Source organism: Dendrobates tinctorius, unplaced genomic scaffold (assembly GCF_039654945.1).
Source record: "Dendrobates tinctorius isolate UK_male_01 unplaced genomic scaffold, ASM3965494v1 ptg000022l, whole genome shotgun sequence".
Classification (NCBI taxonomy): Eukaryota; Metazoa; Chordata; class Amphibia; order Anura; family Dendrobatidae; genus Dendrobates; species Dendrobates tinctorius.
This window is the reverse complement of record NW_027361690.1, coordinates 23746726-23765032: the sequence shown is the minus strand read 5'-3', so window position 1 is coordinate 23765032 and position 18307 is coordinate 23746726. Positions and strand designations below refer to the sequence as shown.

Below are 18307 nucleotides of genomic sequence, written 5' to 3'. Positions count from 1 at the left end.
GATTGTCCACAGTAACCTACAGACAAGTGTCAGGTTGGCGTCGATATACTGAGTACAATGACAGCTTTAGCTTGGTTGAGGGGAGAGAGAGAGAGAGAGAGAGAGAGAGAGAGAGAGAGAGAGAGAGAGAGAGAGAGAGAGAGAGAGAGAGAGAGAGAGAGAGAGAGAGAGAGAGAGAGAGAGAGACCTTAGATATTCATCCTTATGGCTTATGACAGGTCACTGATCCCTCACTAACCTGACCCCTAATTTGCATAATGAAAACTATGTATTGAAGGGGGGGGGGGAAATCACATTCAGCTGACAGGTTGCAGCGCCAGCGCTGCAGCATGATCGCAGCTATAATGCCATGATGTGTATTAACATTTTTTTCCTTAAGGATATATATTTATTCTGAATGGAAAAAAAAAGGCTGAAAGTTTGTCTCAAAATGATCTGATAGATGCTACAGCGCAGGTGCCATTTAGCCAGGGAGAAAAAATGTCTACTCAGATGGCACCGATCGGATCGCCGATGGATGCTACTGCGCAGGCGCGACCAGCGTCATTTTGAGACAGTTTTTTCTTTACTTTTAGAACAAATGTATTTGCCTAAATAAAATAATGTAATGCATATTATAGATGCGATCATGCTATACAGCACATGCTGAATGTGATTTCCCCCCCCCATTACATATTATATGCAGCATGTAAACTAGGGGGCAGATCACTGAGGGATCAGGGACCTGTCAGAAGCCATACACATGAATATCTAAGCAGCGCACCACATGAAGACCCTCCACAGGCCACCCCAGAGCACGATAATCTCATTAACTCAAAACTGCAAATATAGATTGAACAACAACCACAAGACGGATTTCATAAATCAAGATATCATTGTAATCAGTATAACAGCGCCGACCTGACAGTGTCTGCAGGTTACTGTGCACAATCCTGCTGACAGGTTGCCTTTAAAGGGGTTGTCCGATATTAAACTAAAAGTCTACAGTCACTAGGTAACTAAAAACTTGAGTGGGATGTGAGGATTCTCCGGTGCCAAAGTTGAGAGTGTGACCGCAAGTATGTGATTTCAATACATGCAGTTATGTGAGAACTAGATGGCACGACTTCGCTCAATGCAAGTATGTAAAGGTCGGAAACAGATTAGTGGGAATGTGGCTGCGATCATGCAAATCACATACTTGCGGTCAGTGTGCTTGGTGTGAGGATTCAGAAGCCTGCAGTCACAGAGTGATTGCAGACTTGTATATTAGGACTAGACAACCCTTTTAATGTGTAGGTCTGATCATCAAAAAGAGTGGATCCTTACCTGTGTGGATCCTTCGAGCTTGGAATTATGTAGATACATTCCCTCTTGGTGAAAGTGTTTTCGATCCAAGATTTCTGGGACTGAAACCAAAAAATACAATTAGATTTAAAGGGGTGGTCTGACATTGAAAATTAATATGCATTCTAAATCCTTCTCTTTTTAACCATTTTCTATTATACTTTACTTAAAAATTACAAAAAATCTCCAACTCATAATTAGCTATCCAATAATGGTGCAAATATTACCCTTTTAGGCAGAAGATACATTAAAGCAGCGACTCAAATTGTAATGAGAAAAAGGAGGAAGAACAGAATCTATGCCAACATAGAAAAAAGTAACATTTATTACAAAAAATGACAGAATTTTTTTCATAAATATGCAAAACATATATAGAATAGATGTGAGCAGACACAATTAGCAAGAGTAGAAGAACATCATAAAGTGACTTAAGTACCCTAGATCGTAACATGGGCGTCCTGTTTCCACATTAAAACATGTTAGGCATAGTAAAAAGTTGCCAATATATCCTAGGGATAAGGTAAGTAAAATGCCCAGGCTCCTCCAGTGTACTGACCACAAAAATTGAAAAACGCCACAGACCTGTGCACCAAGTTGTATTGGTCCTAAGCAATGTCAGTAGTTGGTCAGACCCATAGAGCGCATAGGCAGTCATAAAAAAAGAAACCCCTATCCCAGGAGATAAGTTAAACCTGAAACTACATAGTCATATAGTGACGTTTTCAAATATAAAAGATGACTAAAATAGATCGTTACCCGTCATGTTTGGGAGGTGGAAGCAGACAGCCCGATCCCCAATTAAAAATTACATATCCTTCCTCAACTACTATTTTTTTTCATATTTCCTTTGATGACTCCTTGTTTGAGATTACCAGTGCATGCTGGGATACTCAAAGAGCCATCACGGGATAGAGTTTGCGGTCACTGTCACAGCCTCTGACCCCTCCCTGAAATCGAGCGCCATAAGTTACTTTCATTTCAGGGGCTGGGCTAGTCCCTGTGCGATGTGATCTGAGCCAGTAACAGAGCACATTGGCTTTGTGCACATCGCGCAGGGACTAGCCCAGGGCCTGAAATGAAGCGTTGACTTTGGTTCAGGGAGGAGACAGGGGCTGCGACAGCTTCTGCCTCCTGATGACACCAAGTATCCCAGCATGCACTGGGGTTCTCAAAGGAAGTGTCATCAAAAAGGAAGTAGGGACAGGTAGTGTAGTTAGGGAAGGATACGCTTTAAATGCAAGTCCCCTGCCCCCAGACATATACTCTCCCTCCTGCATCTTCACCTTTTTTCGACACCGCTCTGATGCCGCAACGCCATCTTCTAAGTGCAGCTCCTGACTGTCCGGAAGTCAGAAGTTACGTCCTAAGCTCTCAATGCAAGTCTATCACAGCCAGAAAAAGCTTCTCAGATTTATTAAAAATTAACCTCCAGTGCGCTCCATAAAACACTGTTGCCGCCAACAGGTCACTTTTCACTGGAGAGATAGGAGCAATGCTGGAAAACAATGAAAGTGGCAGAAGGGGAGTATGAGATGAGACTGGAGGCAGGGGACTTACATTTAAAGCTCCACTTCAGCGGTCCAATAAGGCTATGTGCACACGGTGCGGATTATGCTGCGGATCCGCAGCGGTTTTGGCCCTGTGGGTCCGCAGCAGATTTAGGTGTGTTGTACAGTACCATGGTTTTCAGTGGTAAACTGAAAAACTCTGTGCACATGCTGCTGATTTTTCCGCGCGGATTTGCTGCGGGTTACAATCTGCAGCATGTCAATTCTCTGTGCGGATTCCGCTGCGGTTTCACATCTTATCCATTATGAGGTGTGAAACCGCAGGGCAAAACCACAGGATAATCAGCAGGACTTTTTTTTCAACAAAATCCGCACAACCTAAAAACTACGTGTGCACATACCCTTAAGACTTCCTGTTCTTTAAAGCGAATCTGTTATCAGGATTGTGCCAAGTAAACTATAATATCAGGTTGGCGCTGTTATACTGATTAAAATGATACCTTTGGTTGATGAAATCCGTCTTGTGGTTGCTGTTTAATCTTTATTTTCAGTTTTCAGTTAATGAGATTCTCATGCTCCGAGGCGAGGCTGTGGGGGCGCTGTATGTGGTACTCTGCTTGCATACGCATCTGTATGGGTTTATGACAGGTCACTGATCCTTCACTGAGCCTGCCTCCTATTTTAAATACTGTGCTTATGCAATTCATATTGTGGTCTTAAAAAAGTTAACTAGAACAAAATGGCACCGACATCAGCGTCATTTTGATGGGAGGGAAAAAAAATTGGCTGCAGCAAAATTGCGTCGGTGATAGATGCTACCTCACATGCACCATTTTGCTGTAGTTAAAAAAAAAAAAAAAAAAAAAAAAAAAAAAAATTGGGACCACAATATGAACCACGCAAGGGCGTATTTAAAAATAGAGGGAGGTCACTGAAGGTTCAGTAACCTGTCATTTAAGCTCATAAGGATGAATGAGAAGAGGGCACCAAAAAAAAAAAAAGACCCGCCCACAGGACACCCTGAAGCACAACTACCTCATTAACTGAAAACTGGAAATATAGATTAAACAGCAACCACAAGACGGATTTCTGCGACCCAGGTGTTAATCAGTGTTACCAACCTGACAGTGTCTGTAATATACTTAGCAAAATCCTGCTGACCTGGGTTCACTTTAAGGAAGAGTTTTCAACAGTTTTATTATCAAAGGCAGGATTACAATGACAAGTAAAACCTCTATTGACAATGAATACTGCAGGATCTGACAATCAGAGCTCACCCTGCATGCTCCTTTCCTTCACAGTGACCTTTGCACACAATCAAATACTTCAATGCAAAAGATAGGATCCAAGTCTGCTCAGTGTGGCTCATGTTTGGTGGATTACCTCAAATAGGAAGTTAAGTGTCCAAAAATGTCCACCTGGCCAAACTGAAAGTTGCAAGTTTTCTATTTTATTTCAGATTGTGAATTAAACACAGAAAAAAAAAAGCATAAAACAAAATCCTAGTTTAAACAATTGTTTTCTGATGATCGCTTCCTGTTAAAGAGATTACTACCTGGACAACAATTTTTTTTAAATGAAGGCGTCACCCACGTAAAATCAAGAAACCATATGCTCTGCTCCCACACCAGCAGTCACTCGTGACACTAAGGGTATGTGCACACGTTGCGGATTACCCTGCAGATTTTTCAGCACCGATTTGGCCAAATCCGCAGATAAAATGACCTGCGTTTTACCTGCGGATTTAGTGCAGTTTTCCCCTGCGTTTTGACACCTGCGGATTCCTATAATGGAGCAGGTGACAAAACGCTGCAGATCCGCACAAAGAATTGACATGCTGCGGATTTAAATTTGCAGAAAATCCGTGCGGAAAAAGCCGCAGCATGTGCACTGCGTTTTTCATTTCTCTTAGACTTTAATGGTACTGTACAATGCAGCAGAACCTGCAAAGTGCGCACATACCCTTATGGCATATGAGCCCTGCAGCCAATCAGAAGAACCTTGGACAACAGGTAGTGTACAGTTCCTTTTAAGGCCGGCATAAACAGCTGCTTACCACTTAGATATACACTTTCAAGTTATGCTCAGTTTACACCTACATTCAGAATGCCATTTTTCTGTCCTGTTACCAAAGAAAACTGTTGCAATCTAAAGAATACATTTCTCCACTGGAGCCTCAACTCACTGAGCTGGGTGCACAATATGGTTCTTTGCCGCTTGGGTTTTACAGGTGATTTTTTTTCTGACATGTATCACCTGTAAAAGCTGTACGGCCAATAAACACTGCAAAACCACAGCAGTTTGTGGTTATAGCACAAATTCATTAATACAGATATATGTAACAGTCATAAATAAGTGGTGTTGTGGAGTGGGATGCACCAAATTCATTAAAAGGCACACGCCACTGTGACTTTGGCACATCTTTCCAGTGTTGTACGCCTCACCAGGAATGATGCTCCAATCAATTATGGAGTAAGTTGTGTCACAACTTTTGACTTATTGGTGGAGCTAGCCAGGACTGGCATGAAAAGGTCTTAAAGCAAACCCATCAGCAGGATTGTGCCAAGTAAACTACCTGCATTGTCATATTGACATGGTTACACTGATTAAAATGATACCTGAGGTGAATAAATAAGTCTTGTGGTTCTTGTGAAATCAGTGTTAGAAGTTTTCAGTTAATGAGATCCTCATGGTCCGTGGCTGAACTATAGGCAGAGTCTTTGCTTTTGGCACACACCGATTTTGTGCTTTGACAAAACTTTATTGCTATACTTGGGTACGTATTACATGCATTTATGATGCATTTCCGCCTTGGAAATGCACTAAAAACAAATGTACTTTTTTGTGTGGATTTTCCACATCGAATGTCTATGGGGAAATTCCCCACAGAAAACGCAACATGCCCGCAAGAAAAACAGACGTGGTGTAGAATTCAAATCTACATCCCGGGACAGATTCAGCATTAAAAAGCACAGTGGACATCAGATCTCTAGAAATCCCGTCCACTTTGCTGGAAATGCAAGATGCTGCTGGGTTTTTGATGCAAAGAGACACAAGCAGCGCCAAAAATGAACCGAAAACCCACTGTGGGAATGTATCCAAGACCGGGCAGAGGCTGGTAAGCTCATTACATTGGTGCGGACACAGATCAGCAGCTTACTTTCACATTTCATGTGGCTGATACAGTAAAAATTTTAACATGCCAGACTAACTTAATTTCCTTCTATGACGGAATCACTGATTGGGTGGATCAAGGAAATGCTGTAGATATAGTTTATCTTGACTTCAGCAAAGTATTTGACAAAGTATCTCACACAATCCTTATTGAAAAAATGACTAAGTATGGAATGGACAAGGCAACTGTTAGGTGGATTCATAACTGGCTTAGTGATCGGACCCAAAGAGTGGTCGTAAATGGCTGCACATCCAGTTGGAAGAATGTCTCAAGTGGGGTACCACAGGGCTCTGTCCTGGGCCCTGTATTGTTCAACCTTTTATCAACGATTTAGATGAATGAATTGAGGGTAAACTGATTAAATTTGCTGATGACACTAAGCTAGGAGGGATAGCTACTACTGGAGAAAAGAGAGGATTCAGAAAGATATAAATAAACTGGAGCAGTGGGCAGCAACTAACAGAATGGTTTTAACAGGGAAAAATGCAAAGTACTACATCTAGGCAATAAAAATGAAAAAAGCATATACAGAATGGGAGAAATAGGGCTAAGCAACAGCACATGTGAAAAAGACTTGGGTATACTAATAGATCACAAACTGAATATGAGTCAACAGTGTGATGCAGCAGCAAAAAAGGCAAATGCAATTCTAGGATGTATTAACAGAAGCATACAGTCTAGATCACGTGAAGTCATTATTTCCCGCTACTCCTCTTTGGTCAGACCTCATCTGGAATACTGTGTCCAGTTTTGGGCGCCACATTTTAAAAAAAACACATCAACAAACTGGGGCAAGTTCAGAAACGAGCAACCAGAATGGTGACCGATCTGCAAACCCTGTCTTATAAGGAAAGGTTGCATGATTTGGGAATGTTTAGCTTGCAAAAGAGAAGACTGAGAGGAGACTTAATAGCGGTCTACAAATATCTCAAGGGCTGTCACATTGTAGAAGGATCATCTTCTCATTTGCACAAGGAAAGACTAGAAGCAACGGGATGAAACTGAATGGGAGGAGACAGATTAAATATTAGAAAAAACTTTTTGACAGTTAGAGTGATCAATGAGTGGAACAAGCTGCCACGAGAAGTGGTGAGTTCTCCTTCAATGGAAGTCTTCAAACAGAGGCTGGACAGACATCTGTCTGGGATGATTTGGCGAATCCTGCTTTGAGCAGGGGGTTGGACCAGATGGCCCAGGAGGTCCCTTTCAACTCTACAATTCTATGATTCTATGATTTATGGAACTGTGAACATACCTGTACTTAACCTCCAAGCTACAGCCGAAGACTGAATCAGCATAATCTTCTATAACAGGCCGGTACAAGATCTGACCCATAAATGCACTTTACATTTACATATAGACACGGCGGCACAGACATCTATCCGGCGTGGTGCACAATCTCCGGTCGTTTATTGCTCCCATCATGTGAAGCCAGGCTAATTCCACCTGCCGTGGGAATGTGTCCCTCCCAGGCTGTTCCTGTATTTTTTCCAATGGAGGGCCACGTGATAAGTCACAGGTCAGTTTGTGCTCAGAATGGCACCGCTATAGCTCAGAGGCACAAATTCCAAAGTATCAAGTGTCTTTATCTTACAATCTTCACTATGGAAATTAGAACAGTTTATCAATCAGCAACCAAATGGGGGAAAAAAATCCATTGCAGGCATCAATTTACTGCCACTAACAGAAGGGGTCAAAACAAGCAGATCTGCAGTCAGATAAGTTAGGCGCGGAGCTGACAAGCAGCCGTTGTGTGCTGCCTTTCATCTGTGCAGATTATTCACACCTGCAAATAAATGCCACATTTTTATATAAAAACAAGGTTATCAATTTAGTCATATTTCTGTTTTTAGCTCTCAGTGATTTATTATTATGCAACATAGTCCAATGAACCCGTATGTAGAAAATAAATAAATAGAAGAACAAGCCATCATGGAATTTCCAATAAAATATCACTTATATTGTGCTGCAGTAAAAGCATAACTGACATGAGCCTCTGATCAAGCCGACATGTTTCATAATTAACCCTCAGTCATGGCTAAGTGCAATAATGAATCCGTATGGGTGCAGTTAATAGATCATGGGTTTAATGCAGCAGCACGCTCTGTTTTTGCATAGTAATAAACAAAATTTTGCTTCTTTCAGTTTTACTGTGTTTGTTCTTATTTTGGCTGCTGGATTGTTTTATCAAACAATAGTAACAGCTGAAGGCAAGCGCTAAAGGTATCAAATGGTTAACCCTTAAAGGGAACCCATCACCATAAAAATGTAGTACAATCTGCAGGCAGCACGTTAAAGAGCAGGGGGAGCGGATAGACCGATATATGCTTAGGTTCACAAATATTTGGACATTGAACTAATCCATACAGGACACTTTATTTAAAAATGAAACAACCGAGATGCAACTGAAGTGTAGACTTTCAGGTTTAATAAACCCCTTAGGGTGTGTGCACACGTTGGCGATTATACTGCGGATCCGCAGCGGTTTTGGCCCTGCGTATCCGCAGCAGTTTCTGCTGCGTTGAACAGTACCATTTAAGTCTATGAAAAATGAAAACCGCTGTGCACATGCTGCAGATTTTTCCGCAGTTTTAAATCCGGAGCATGTCACTTCTTTGTGCGGACTCCGCAGCGATCTGGCACCTGCTCCATGATCAGGTGTCAAACCGCAGGCTAATCCGCAGGTAAAACTGCAGGTCTTTTGACCTACGGATTTACCTGCAGATTTAGGCAAATACGCAGCAGATTCTGCAACGTGTGCACACAGCCTTAAGGCCCAGGGGTATTTCCATTTTTTGCTTTTCCATTTTTTGCTCCTTTTCTTCCCAAAACTATGAGGGTATGTTTCCATGGTCAGTATTGGCGGCGCTTTGGACGCAAAAAAAAAAATTCTAAGTGCGGTGAAATTGCAAGAAAAAAAAAAAAAAGTAATTCCACAATTGTTACGTTTTTTATTTTTTTTACCATGTTCACCAAATGCTAAAAACAGACCTGCCATTATGATTCTCCAGGTCGTTAGAGGGTAGTAGACATGTCTAGGTTCTTTTTTATTTAAGTGATGAAAATTACACCGTTTACAGATTGGATTGTTTTTCATCTTGATCGGGCAATACCAAATGTGTATTTATCTTTTTTTTATTGTTTTATTTTGAATGGGGCATGTAGGGGGTGATGTCTCCCATGAAGACCTCCTTCAATAGTCTTCATGGGAGACTAGAAGCTATGATGATCCAATCAAAGCCCTGCTATGTGTAGCTAAAACGCTCATCTGCTATGAGCGCCAGCCACCGGGCGCCACTCATAGCAGTTTGGCAATGACAACCCCGGGTTGTCATGGCGACACGGGTGCCGATGGGTGGAGCGAAGAAGCACAACCGGTTTGCTGAAGCTAAATGTTGTCAAATTAGCAGCGGCATTTAACTAGTTAACAGCCGCGGGTGGATCGCGATTCTACCAGCAGTTGTTAGGGGAACTTGTCAGCTCATCAGATCAGCTATCATATGCCAGAAAAGGTTTGGGCTCATCACCGGAGCCTGCAGCAAAGAGGGGGAGGTGACCTAGGATGGACACTGCTCATCATAGGTCATTAAACAGTTTAGGCCTCTTTCACACTTCAGTTTTTTGCATCAGTCAAAGTCCGCCAAAAGGACGGATGGCGGATCCGTTTCAGTACTGATGACAACGGATGCCACCCGTCCGTTTTTTTGACGGATCCGCAAAATAAAGAATTTTAAAGGAATCGCAGGAGAGAGAGAGAGAGACAGAGAGAGAGAGAGAGAGAGAGAGACAGACAGAGAGAGAGAGAGAGAGACAGAGACAGAGAGAGAGAGAGAGAGACAGAGACAGAGAGAGAGAGAGAGACAGAGAGAGAGAGAGAGACAGAGAGAGAGAGAGACAGAGACAGAGAGAGAGACAGAGAGAGAGAGAGACAGAGAGAGAGAGAGACAGAGAGAGAGAGAGACAGAGAGAGAGAGAGACAGAGACAGAGACAGAGACAGAGAGAGAGACAGAGACAGAGACAGAGACAGAGACAGAGACAGAGACAGAGACAGAGACAGAGACAGAGACAGAGACAGAGACAGAGACAGAGACAGAGACAGAGACAGAGACAGAGACAGAGAGAATTATTTCTAGACCTTACTGTATAGTACTGTAATAATAATCTCAGTATAACCTAGGTTTCATTTAAACCACAGCTCTTTCTGGGATTTTCGGTCCAGTCCCATCAGTGATTGACAGCCATTCTCTGCTTGCAAACTTATACAAAAATGGCTGTCAATCACTGATGGGCACCGGACAGAAAATTCCAGAAAGAGCTGTGGTTTAAATCATGAAAACACAAGTTATAAAGATGGATTTTTGGTTCTTACCGTAAAATCTCTTAAGGCGATAAAGAAAGAAACTTTTCTCACAAAACTATAACAATCTACTCAGAGCCGGACTGGAGCTCCAGGACACCAGGCTATTCTCCGTTTGGCTCGGGTCCTTGGCGGGCCACCAAGCACGATGTAGAGGAGGGCTCGCTGGTTTCAACTCAATGTGCATCCGAGGACGCACATTCAGTTGAAATGCATTGCGGTGCAGAAAGCATTTAAAATGGGGATAAAAGTGTGCTGTCAGATACAAAACACAAGGAGTTATGCGAGCCATTAAGAGAAAATAAAAAAGGAACCCCTTCCAATTCATCCTGTGTAGTTCTTACCCACGACTACAGAACTGGGCTTTAGTTTTCTTCACTGAAAGAACACAGACTGTAGTTGCCATGAAGACCATTGTTGGGACAAGTACCTTGTCCATATCTCTACTGGAATTCCCCTTTGTTAACAGCCAGTGAAAGGTCATAAAATGATATACTCCTCACTCACACAGCACAGAAGATAATAACACAAGTGGATGATCACACATCCGTTACCTCCCCTCTGTCGCTGAGAATCTCATATCACGATGCGCCAGTGTATGCGCTGCCAATCTGCCCGATGACCTCACAACACAAGGAACATGCCACCTATGTAGCCAATTTCTAGCTGCAGCAGAGGTCCACTATAATCGAGGGTCTGGGCAGCATTGGGAAGGAGGCTGTGGGACATCGGTCAAAGGAGTATGCTTTTTTTCTGTACTAAGCAGTTTTAAAAATAACTTTTCTTTCTTGGACAACTACTTTAACAAGAACATATTAAAAATATGCCTTTTACCCCAGACTTCCTCAATAACTGTAAAACATAGCAAAGGTCCAACCATTTCAAAGATAGGCCATGTTCACACTTGTGTTTTAACATGCCAATGGGCCCGCTCACTTTTTAGCAATAGAAAAACGTCAAAAATGGATCTCTTGCATAACAGATGCAAGCGGAAGCAGAGGAGCCCCACTGATTACTATGGGGTACGTTTGGGTTCCTTGGCGTGTTGGTTTTCACAAAGGAAGGAATCGTTTTGCATGCGGTACTTTGTCTTCTGATCTAAAAAATGACAGAACCAAGACAGAAACAATAATTTTGCTTGCATCGGTTAGGCTAGTTTCACACTAGCATTAGGAGGCGCAGCGCACGGCTGCCGTACAGCTCCGGCCTCTGCCACGCCCCCTCTGGTCAGCTCCTCCTATGGGCGCATGACGCTGCATGCGACCTGCATAACCCATCGTTAGCATTGGGTACGCAGGCCATGCACTGGTATGATTTTGACGGCGCGCCGACGTGCGCCAAACGCACTGTGTTGCATTTTGGTGCGCTCGGCGCACCGTCAAAAGGGCGCTTGCTCCGTCAAAATCATACCAGCGCGCGGCCTGCGTAGCCCCAATGCTAATGATAGGGTACGCAGGTCGCATGTAGCGTCATGCGCCCATAAGAGGAGCTGCCCGGAGGAGGCGCGGCAGGGGGCGGAGCTGCACGGCAGCCGTGCGCTGCGCTTCCTAACCCTAGTGTGAAACTAGCCTTATGCAGCAGATCCATTGCCGATATCAATTTATGCCTGTTCCTAAAAACAGAACAGAAAACCTTACTATCAAAGCGCAAGTGTGAACACAACCTGAGGATTGTAGGGCCATTTATTCTAAACAATGGGTCAATCTGTAAAAGAAAATGTGAGTTTATATCTTGGTTATTGTATAGAATTAGGGGTTATGACACATGGCATCCATGTACCCATGATATGAGCATTTTTATAGAGCAACAAAGCCCTATATCAGGAGGTGACTGATGCCACGTACCTCCCAATACAGGAATATGTATGAACCACAGTACTATATACAAATTATATAGGAAACTATACAGGAGCACAGGACATCTTACCCATATGTACTATTTTTTCTTTAGACATTTAGACCCACAACTATGATCCGTAAAGGCAAGTTCACACGTATAGCACCCAAAAATAGTGCCAAAAGCCACACAGGAAAATGGAGAATTTGGAGTAAAACTTTATGCCAAAAGGATTGTAGAAACTATACAAAGGCCTGGTTAATGACTCAATCAAAAAGGTTTTCCCTGGCAATATCCATCCATTATTTTATACAAAGCCACTTTATAGCCATGAACTAGATGGACAGCATTTGGTATGAATGACACGATATCAATTGCGTATTACTAAGGCAACATGATTAATGTGAATGTAAGATTCAGTGGCTGGCCTCCGCAGACAAAACGAAACCCAGGATTATGAGAGATGGAGTAAAACAATATGCAGATAATCTTTATCCCCAGGAATTTACAGAATTAACATTCTGCATTCTAGCCACGACGGGGCTGTACCAAGGCTTTATGTGCAGTCTTTTCCTAACTGCTAATAACACGGATCGAAACACCGAGGGGAGTCCAAAATGTACTCTCCTTGACAAAGCAATCTTCCAAAAGAAAAGCGCATAAACTAAATGTATGGGGGGAAGGGGGGACACAAAGATTCTTAAAAATAAAAAAAATACCGTAAATAGCAATTGGAACCAGTGTGTGAAATACATACAGCACACAGATGGCATCACTGGTATATACGTTCAGCATTTTCATGGCCCCGTCACGTGAATGAAGGAGTTTGGCCCATCAGACTAGAGGTGGACATGTGAACAGCCACATGGCGTGAATAACCAGATATATGAATTGCCCCATAGATTTGAATGGGTATATGCTCCACTAGAATGGAAACTACAGACAATGCATAGAAGCCCAACACTAATGTCTGAATTAAGCATAAATACAGAGTTATGATAAATCTGACCCCTTGTGTGCGTGACCATACCCCTACGGCTGCCAGGCTCCAAGGACTAGGGTCATAAATGGGTGATAAGAAGACGACAACATTACCACCATCTGAATTGAAATTAAAAAAGGTCTTAAAGGTGTGGTCCAGTAATCAGACAACCCCGTGTCAATCAGCATGTTTGCCCCAATAAAATAATTATATTTACTTTTGGTGCCAGCGCCATTCCAGCAGTGTCAGCACTGGCTTTCCCAGTGATCGCTTGAGATTGTCATGTTATGCGATTCCTGCACCCAATCAGGGTTGGCTTCATGCTCCAAGTCTTCAGATGAATCAGATATCAAGAGAACTTTCACTTCCTCTGATTCAACTGAAGGTGGGGAGCGTGACACCAAAACCAATTGGCCGCAGGGATCATGTGACAATGTGACGTGATCCCCGGGAAAGCCAGTGGCGACACCGCTGGAACAGCGCCAGCACTGGAGGTGTTCTACTGGGGGCAAACATGCCAATTGAGATGGGGTTGCACATGACAGCGTCACATACCAGGTGACCCATTTACACAAGGTTCATGATATTGCAGAGCCTAGTTTGGTTTGGTTTTTATCTTTCCATTTTGAGATGTCGACCAGCCAAAGATGATATTTTGACAGGTAACTGTGCTGCATTAAAGCCCCCTACACGAGGGTGCAGAGGATGCATTCATACTTGGGCCCAGAGCCTGGGGGGGGGGGGGGGAAGGAGTATGCTATAAATGTCTGCTAGATGAAAGCCCCCTCTTCCACTCCTCCATCTGCAGAATGCCATATCCAGGCAGGAAATGACAGTGAAACCAGAGGTTGAGGTTCAAGTACACAGCAGAGTGTGGACCGACTGTGGCTCTCCTGACATGCACTTACAGGGAACCTGTCAGGTCCCCCATGCCCCCAGAACCACCAGCAGTTGTGTCTGCCTATATAAATCCCATGTCTAACAATCCCTGTATTACACACAGATCTTTAGAAAAAGGTAATTCTAAAGTCCGCTTATGATATGTAAATGAGGGCTCTGACTAGTCAATGGGGCATTAGTATCCCCAGGCTAGACGGCCCACTTAGGTGTTATCACAGCCCTGTGGGCGTGATAACATGGCTTACAAGTGCTGAAGTCATCACTAGTGCCATACATACCCCGTGCATGTGCACGGCTTCCTTCCCTCACTTCATTATTCCTCTGAAGCTGGGTGCACATGTACGGCTTCAGAGAGGTGCACTGCACATCCTTCTAAATGACGAGTTTGGTTCACGAGACCCGTGGTCGGCCCACGAATCATAGGCCATGACACGGATGTGTGAATGCAGCACAAAGTGTTACAGATTGATTAAGCTGTTGTAATAGTTGCATCCATTTTTTTTTTTCACTGAAGCATGCAGATTAAAAAAAAAAGTTCAGCCAATCTACTGATTTATCAATGGATCAGTTGAGAAACTGACGTACTAAGTCTGTTCTGCGTCTCATCCAGTTTACTCAGATCTCCGCAGACTTTAAAGGCCAAGTCTGATCTCTGCAAGTCTGGATCAGAATAAAACACGCTCCGACTCCTCGGATCTCACTCCGATGTGTGATATTAATGGGAGTGTGAATACATTTATTAGACTATGGGCATCGCAGCTTAATAAACGCATCCAAGGTCAGAACATGCATCAGTCTAACACTGCGGAGATTCACTGAAAACTGAAGATCTGTTTCCTGATCATGAGTCACAGCTTTTTCTGTGACTCATGACTGCAACAGCTCCTACCACTACCCACTTCCTGGAAAGGATTGAGAACTCACATAAAAGAGCATTTATATCGGCTACGTCAGGTACAGCTCGCCATGAATATCTGCTGAACATTAAGTGGCACTTATCCCCAAAGGAAATCACTGTCACATCAACGTGCCGGAATCATCAGCTCCGCACTCCGAGGAAATGAAGCTGGACACAGACATCAGATTCCTGCTGATAGACTGCTGACTTGGCCTGCTATGTAGTTTTGATAAAAATCACTCTCTTAATCAGGAAGAGAATATTTTTACAGAACCAGTATACCTGCCGCCATGTAGTACAAACCCTCTCCCTCCACTGTGAGCTTTCTGCCTATGCACAGTGTACACAAAACTGCCAGTCGTGTGGACGGGGTCATACAGGGCTCAGCATTTAGAGATCTGCAGCACAGAAGCAGCTCAGTAAGTGACAGATCACTGCAATCAGGCTCTCTGCCCCTACATCATACTGCTCTGCGATGAAGCAAAAATCTTGTGAAAAAGTCCCTTGAAAAAAGAGACGTAAAAACACTAAAAAAAAAAAAAAAAAAGAATCCTCAACCCCTTTGTCATGTGTAGTGTTGAGCGATACCATCCGATATTGAGAAATATTGGATCGGACCGATACCCAAAAAGTATCGGGTATCGCCGATTCCGATACCGGAAACCCCATTCAAGTCAATGGGACAGAAATATCGGAATAAAAAAAAAAAAAAACCCCTTTCTTTACTTGTACATCCAGTTCGGGGGGGGGGGGGGGGAAGAGTGTTTGCGGACACTGCGTGTCTGTGTGCGCGGGCGGGGTCTGTGCGTGCGTGCAGGCTATGCCTGCTACAATGACAGTGATTGACACATTAGCCAATGATGGGACAGTAGTAGTCCCATCATCCGGCTAATGTGTTGTATGTAAAAAAAAAAAAACAACATAATAAATAATAATAATCTTTATTTTTGTATAGCGCTAACATATTCCGCAGCGCTTTACAGTTTGCATACATTTTCATCACTGTCCCCGATGGGGCTCACAATCTAAATTCCCTATCAGTATGTCTTTGGAGTGTGGGAGGAAACCGGAGTGCCCGGAGGAAACCCACGCAAACACGGGGAGAACATACAATCTCCTTGCAGATGTTGTCCTTGGTGGGATTCAAACCCAGGACCCCAGCGCTGCAAGGCTGCAGCGCTAACCACTGAGACACAGTGCTGCCCATACATACCACATACATATATACTACATTCATACAACATACATACATACTACATTCATACAACATACATACTACATTCATACAATATACATACAACATACATACTAGATTTATACAACATAGTACATACTATATACATACAAGAAACATACAACATGCTACAGACAAACATACTACATACAATACATTCATATAGACAGTACATACAACAGAGTACATAAACACCATCACTTGTCACTTTGATCCCCGAAGCCAGTGTCATCTTTAAAAAATATTAAAATAAACAACCGATATACTCCCTGATCCGCAGAAATCCACGAGTGTCCCACGACGATCTCCCGTGGAGAATAGCAGCATCAGCTGATGCGAACGCTCTCTAGGGGCCCCAGGAATACAATGACGGGAGGTAGGTATCCTTCCGCACTGTATTCCTCCGCCACTGTAAAAAAATAGTCCCTAGTCTCACTTTTGGCATTGCTGTGTGAGAAAGTTCCCACGCAGCTTTTGCCATAAAGTGAGACCAGTGAACTATAGTAACCTCTCAGTGATGCACTGCAGGAGATCGTCGTGGGACACTCGTGGATTTCTGCGGATCAGGGAATATATTGCTTGTTTGTTATTTCAATATTTTTTAAAGTGAGATGACACTGGCTTCGGGGATCAAAGTGACAAGTGATGGTGAGTATGTACTATGTAGTATGAATGTATGTAGTATGAATGTATGTAGTATATATGTAGCATGTATGTAGTATGTATGAATGTAGTATATATTTAGTATGAATGTATGTAGTATATATGTAGTATGTATGTTGTATGAATGTAGTATATATGTTGTATGAATGTAGTATATATGTAGTATGTATGTATGAATGTTGTATGAATTAGTATATATGTAGCATGCATGTATGTTGTATGAATTAGTATATATGTAGCATGCATGTATGTTGTATGAATTAGTATATATGTAGTATGAATGTATGTTGTATGAATGTAGTATATGTAGTATGTTGTATGAATGTAGTGTATGTTGTATGAATGTATGTATGTAGTATGTGTATATATATAAATGTATGTAGTATATATATATATATATATATATATATATATATATATATATATATAGTATGTAGTATATATATATAAATGTATGTAGTATATATATATATAAATGTATGTAGTATATATATATATAAATGTATGTAGTATATATATATATATATATATATATATATATATATATATAAATGTATGTAGTATATATATATATATATATAAATGTATGTAGTATATATATATATATATATAAATGTATGTAGTATATATATAAATGTATGTAGTATATATATATATATATATATATATATATATATATATATATATATATATATATATATATACACACACACTCACTGGCCACTTTATTAGGTACACCTGTCCAACTGTGTGTTAAGACTTAATTTCTAATCAGCCAATCACATGGCGGCAACTCAGTGCATTTAGGCATGTAGACATGGTCAAGACAATCTCCTGCAGTTCAAACCGAGCATCAGTATGGGGAAGAAAGGTGATTTGAGTGCCTTTGAACGTGGCATGATTGTTGGTGCCAGAAGGGCTGGTCTGAGAATTTCAGAAACTGCTGATCTACTGGGATTTTCACGCACAACCATCTCTAGGGTTTACAGAGAATGGTCCGAAAAAGAAAAAAAATCCAGTGAGCGGCAGTTCTGTGGCCGGAAATGCCATGTTGATGCCAGAGGTCAGAGGAGAATGGGCAGACTGGTTCGAGCTGATAGAAAGGCAACAGTGACTCAAATTGCCACCCGTTACAACCAAGGTAGGCAGAAGAGCATCTCTGAACGCACAGTGCGTCGAACTTTGAGGCAGATGGGCTACAGCAGCAGAAGACCACACTGGGTACCACTCCTCTCAGCTAAGAACAGGAAACTGAGGCTACAATTTGCACAAGCTCATCGAAATTGGACAGTAGAAGATTGGAAAAAGGTTGCCTGGTCTGATGAGTCTCGATTTCTGCTGCGACATTCGGATGGTAGGGTCAGAATTTGGCGTAAACAACATGAAAGCATGGATCCATCCTGCCTTGTATCAACGGTTCAGGCTGG

General features: G+C 42.4%; 1 protein-coding gene across 3 annotated transcripts in view; it reads right to left on the bottom strand.

The window, feature by feature from the left end:
* Nucleotides 1–18307, bottom strand: part of LOC141084081 (transient receptor potential cation channel subfamily M member 7-like) — a 166054-nt gene that overhangs the window by 109986 nt on the left and 37761 nt on the right. For all 3 annotated transcript variants that reach the window (XM_073568497.1, XM_073568498.1, XM_073568499.1), the window contains exon 2: nucleotides 1309–1388. In XM_073568497.1, coding sequence (XP_073424598.1) covers nucleotides 1309–1388 — 80 coding nt within the window. The remainder of the gene's footprint in view (nucleotides 1–1308; nucleotides 1389–18307) is intronic.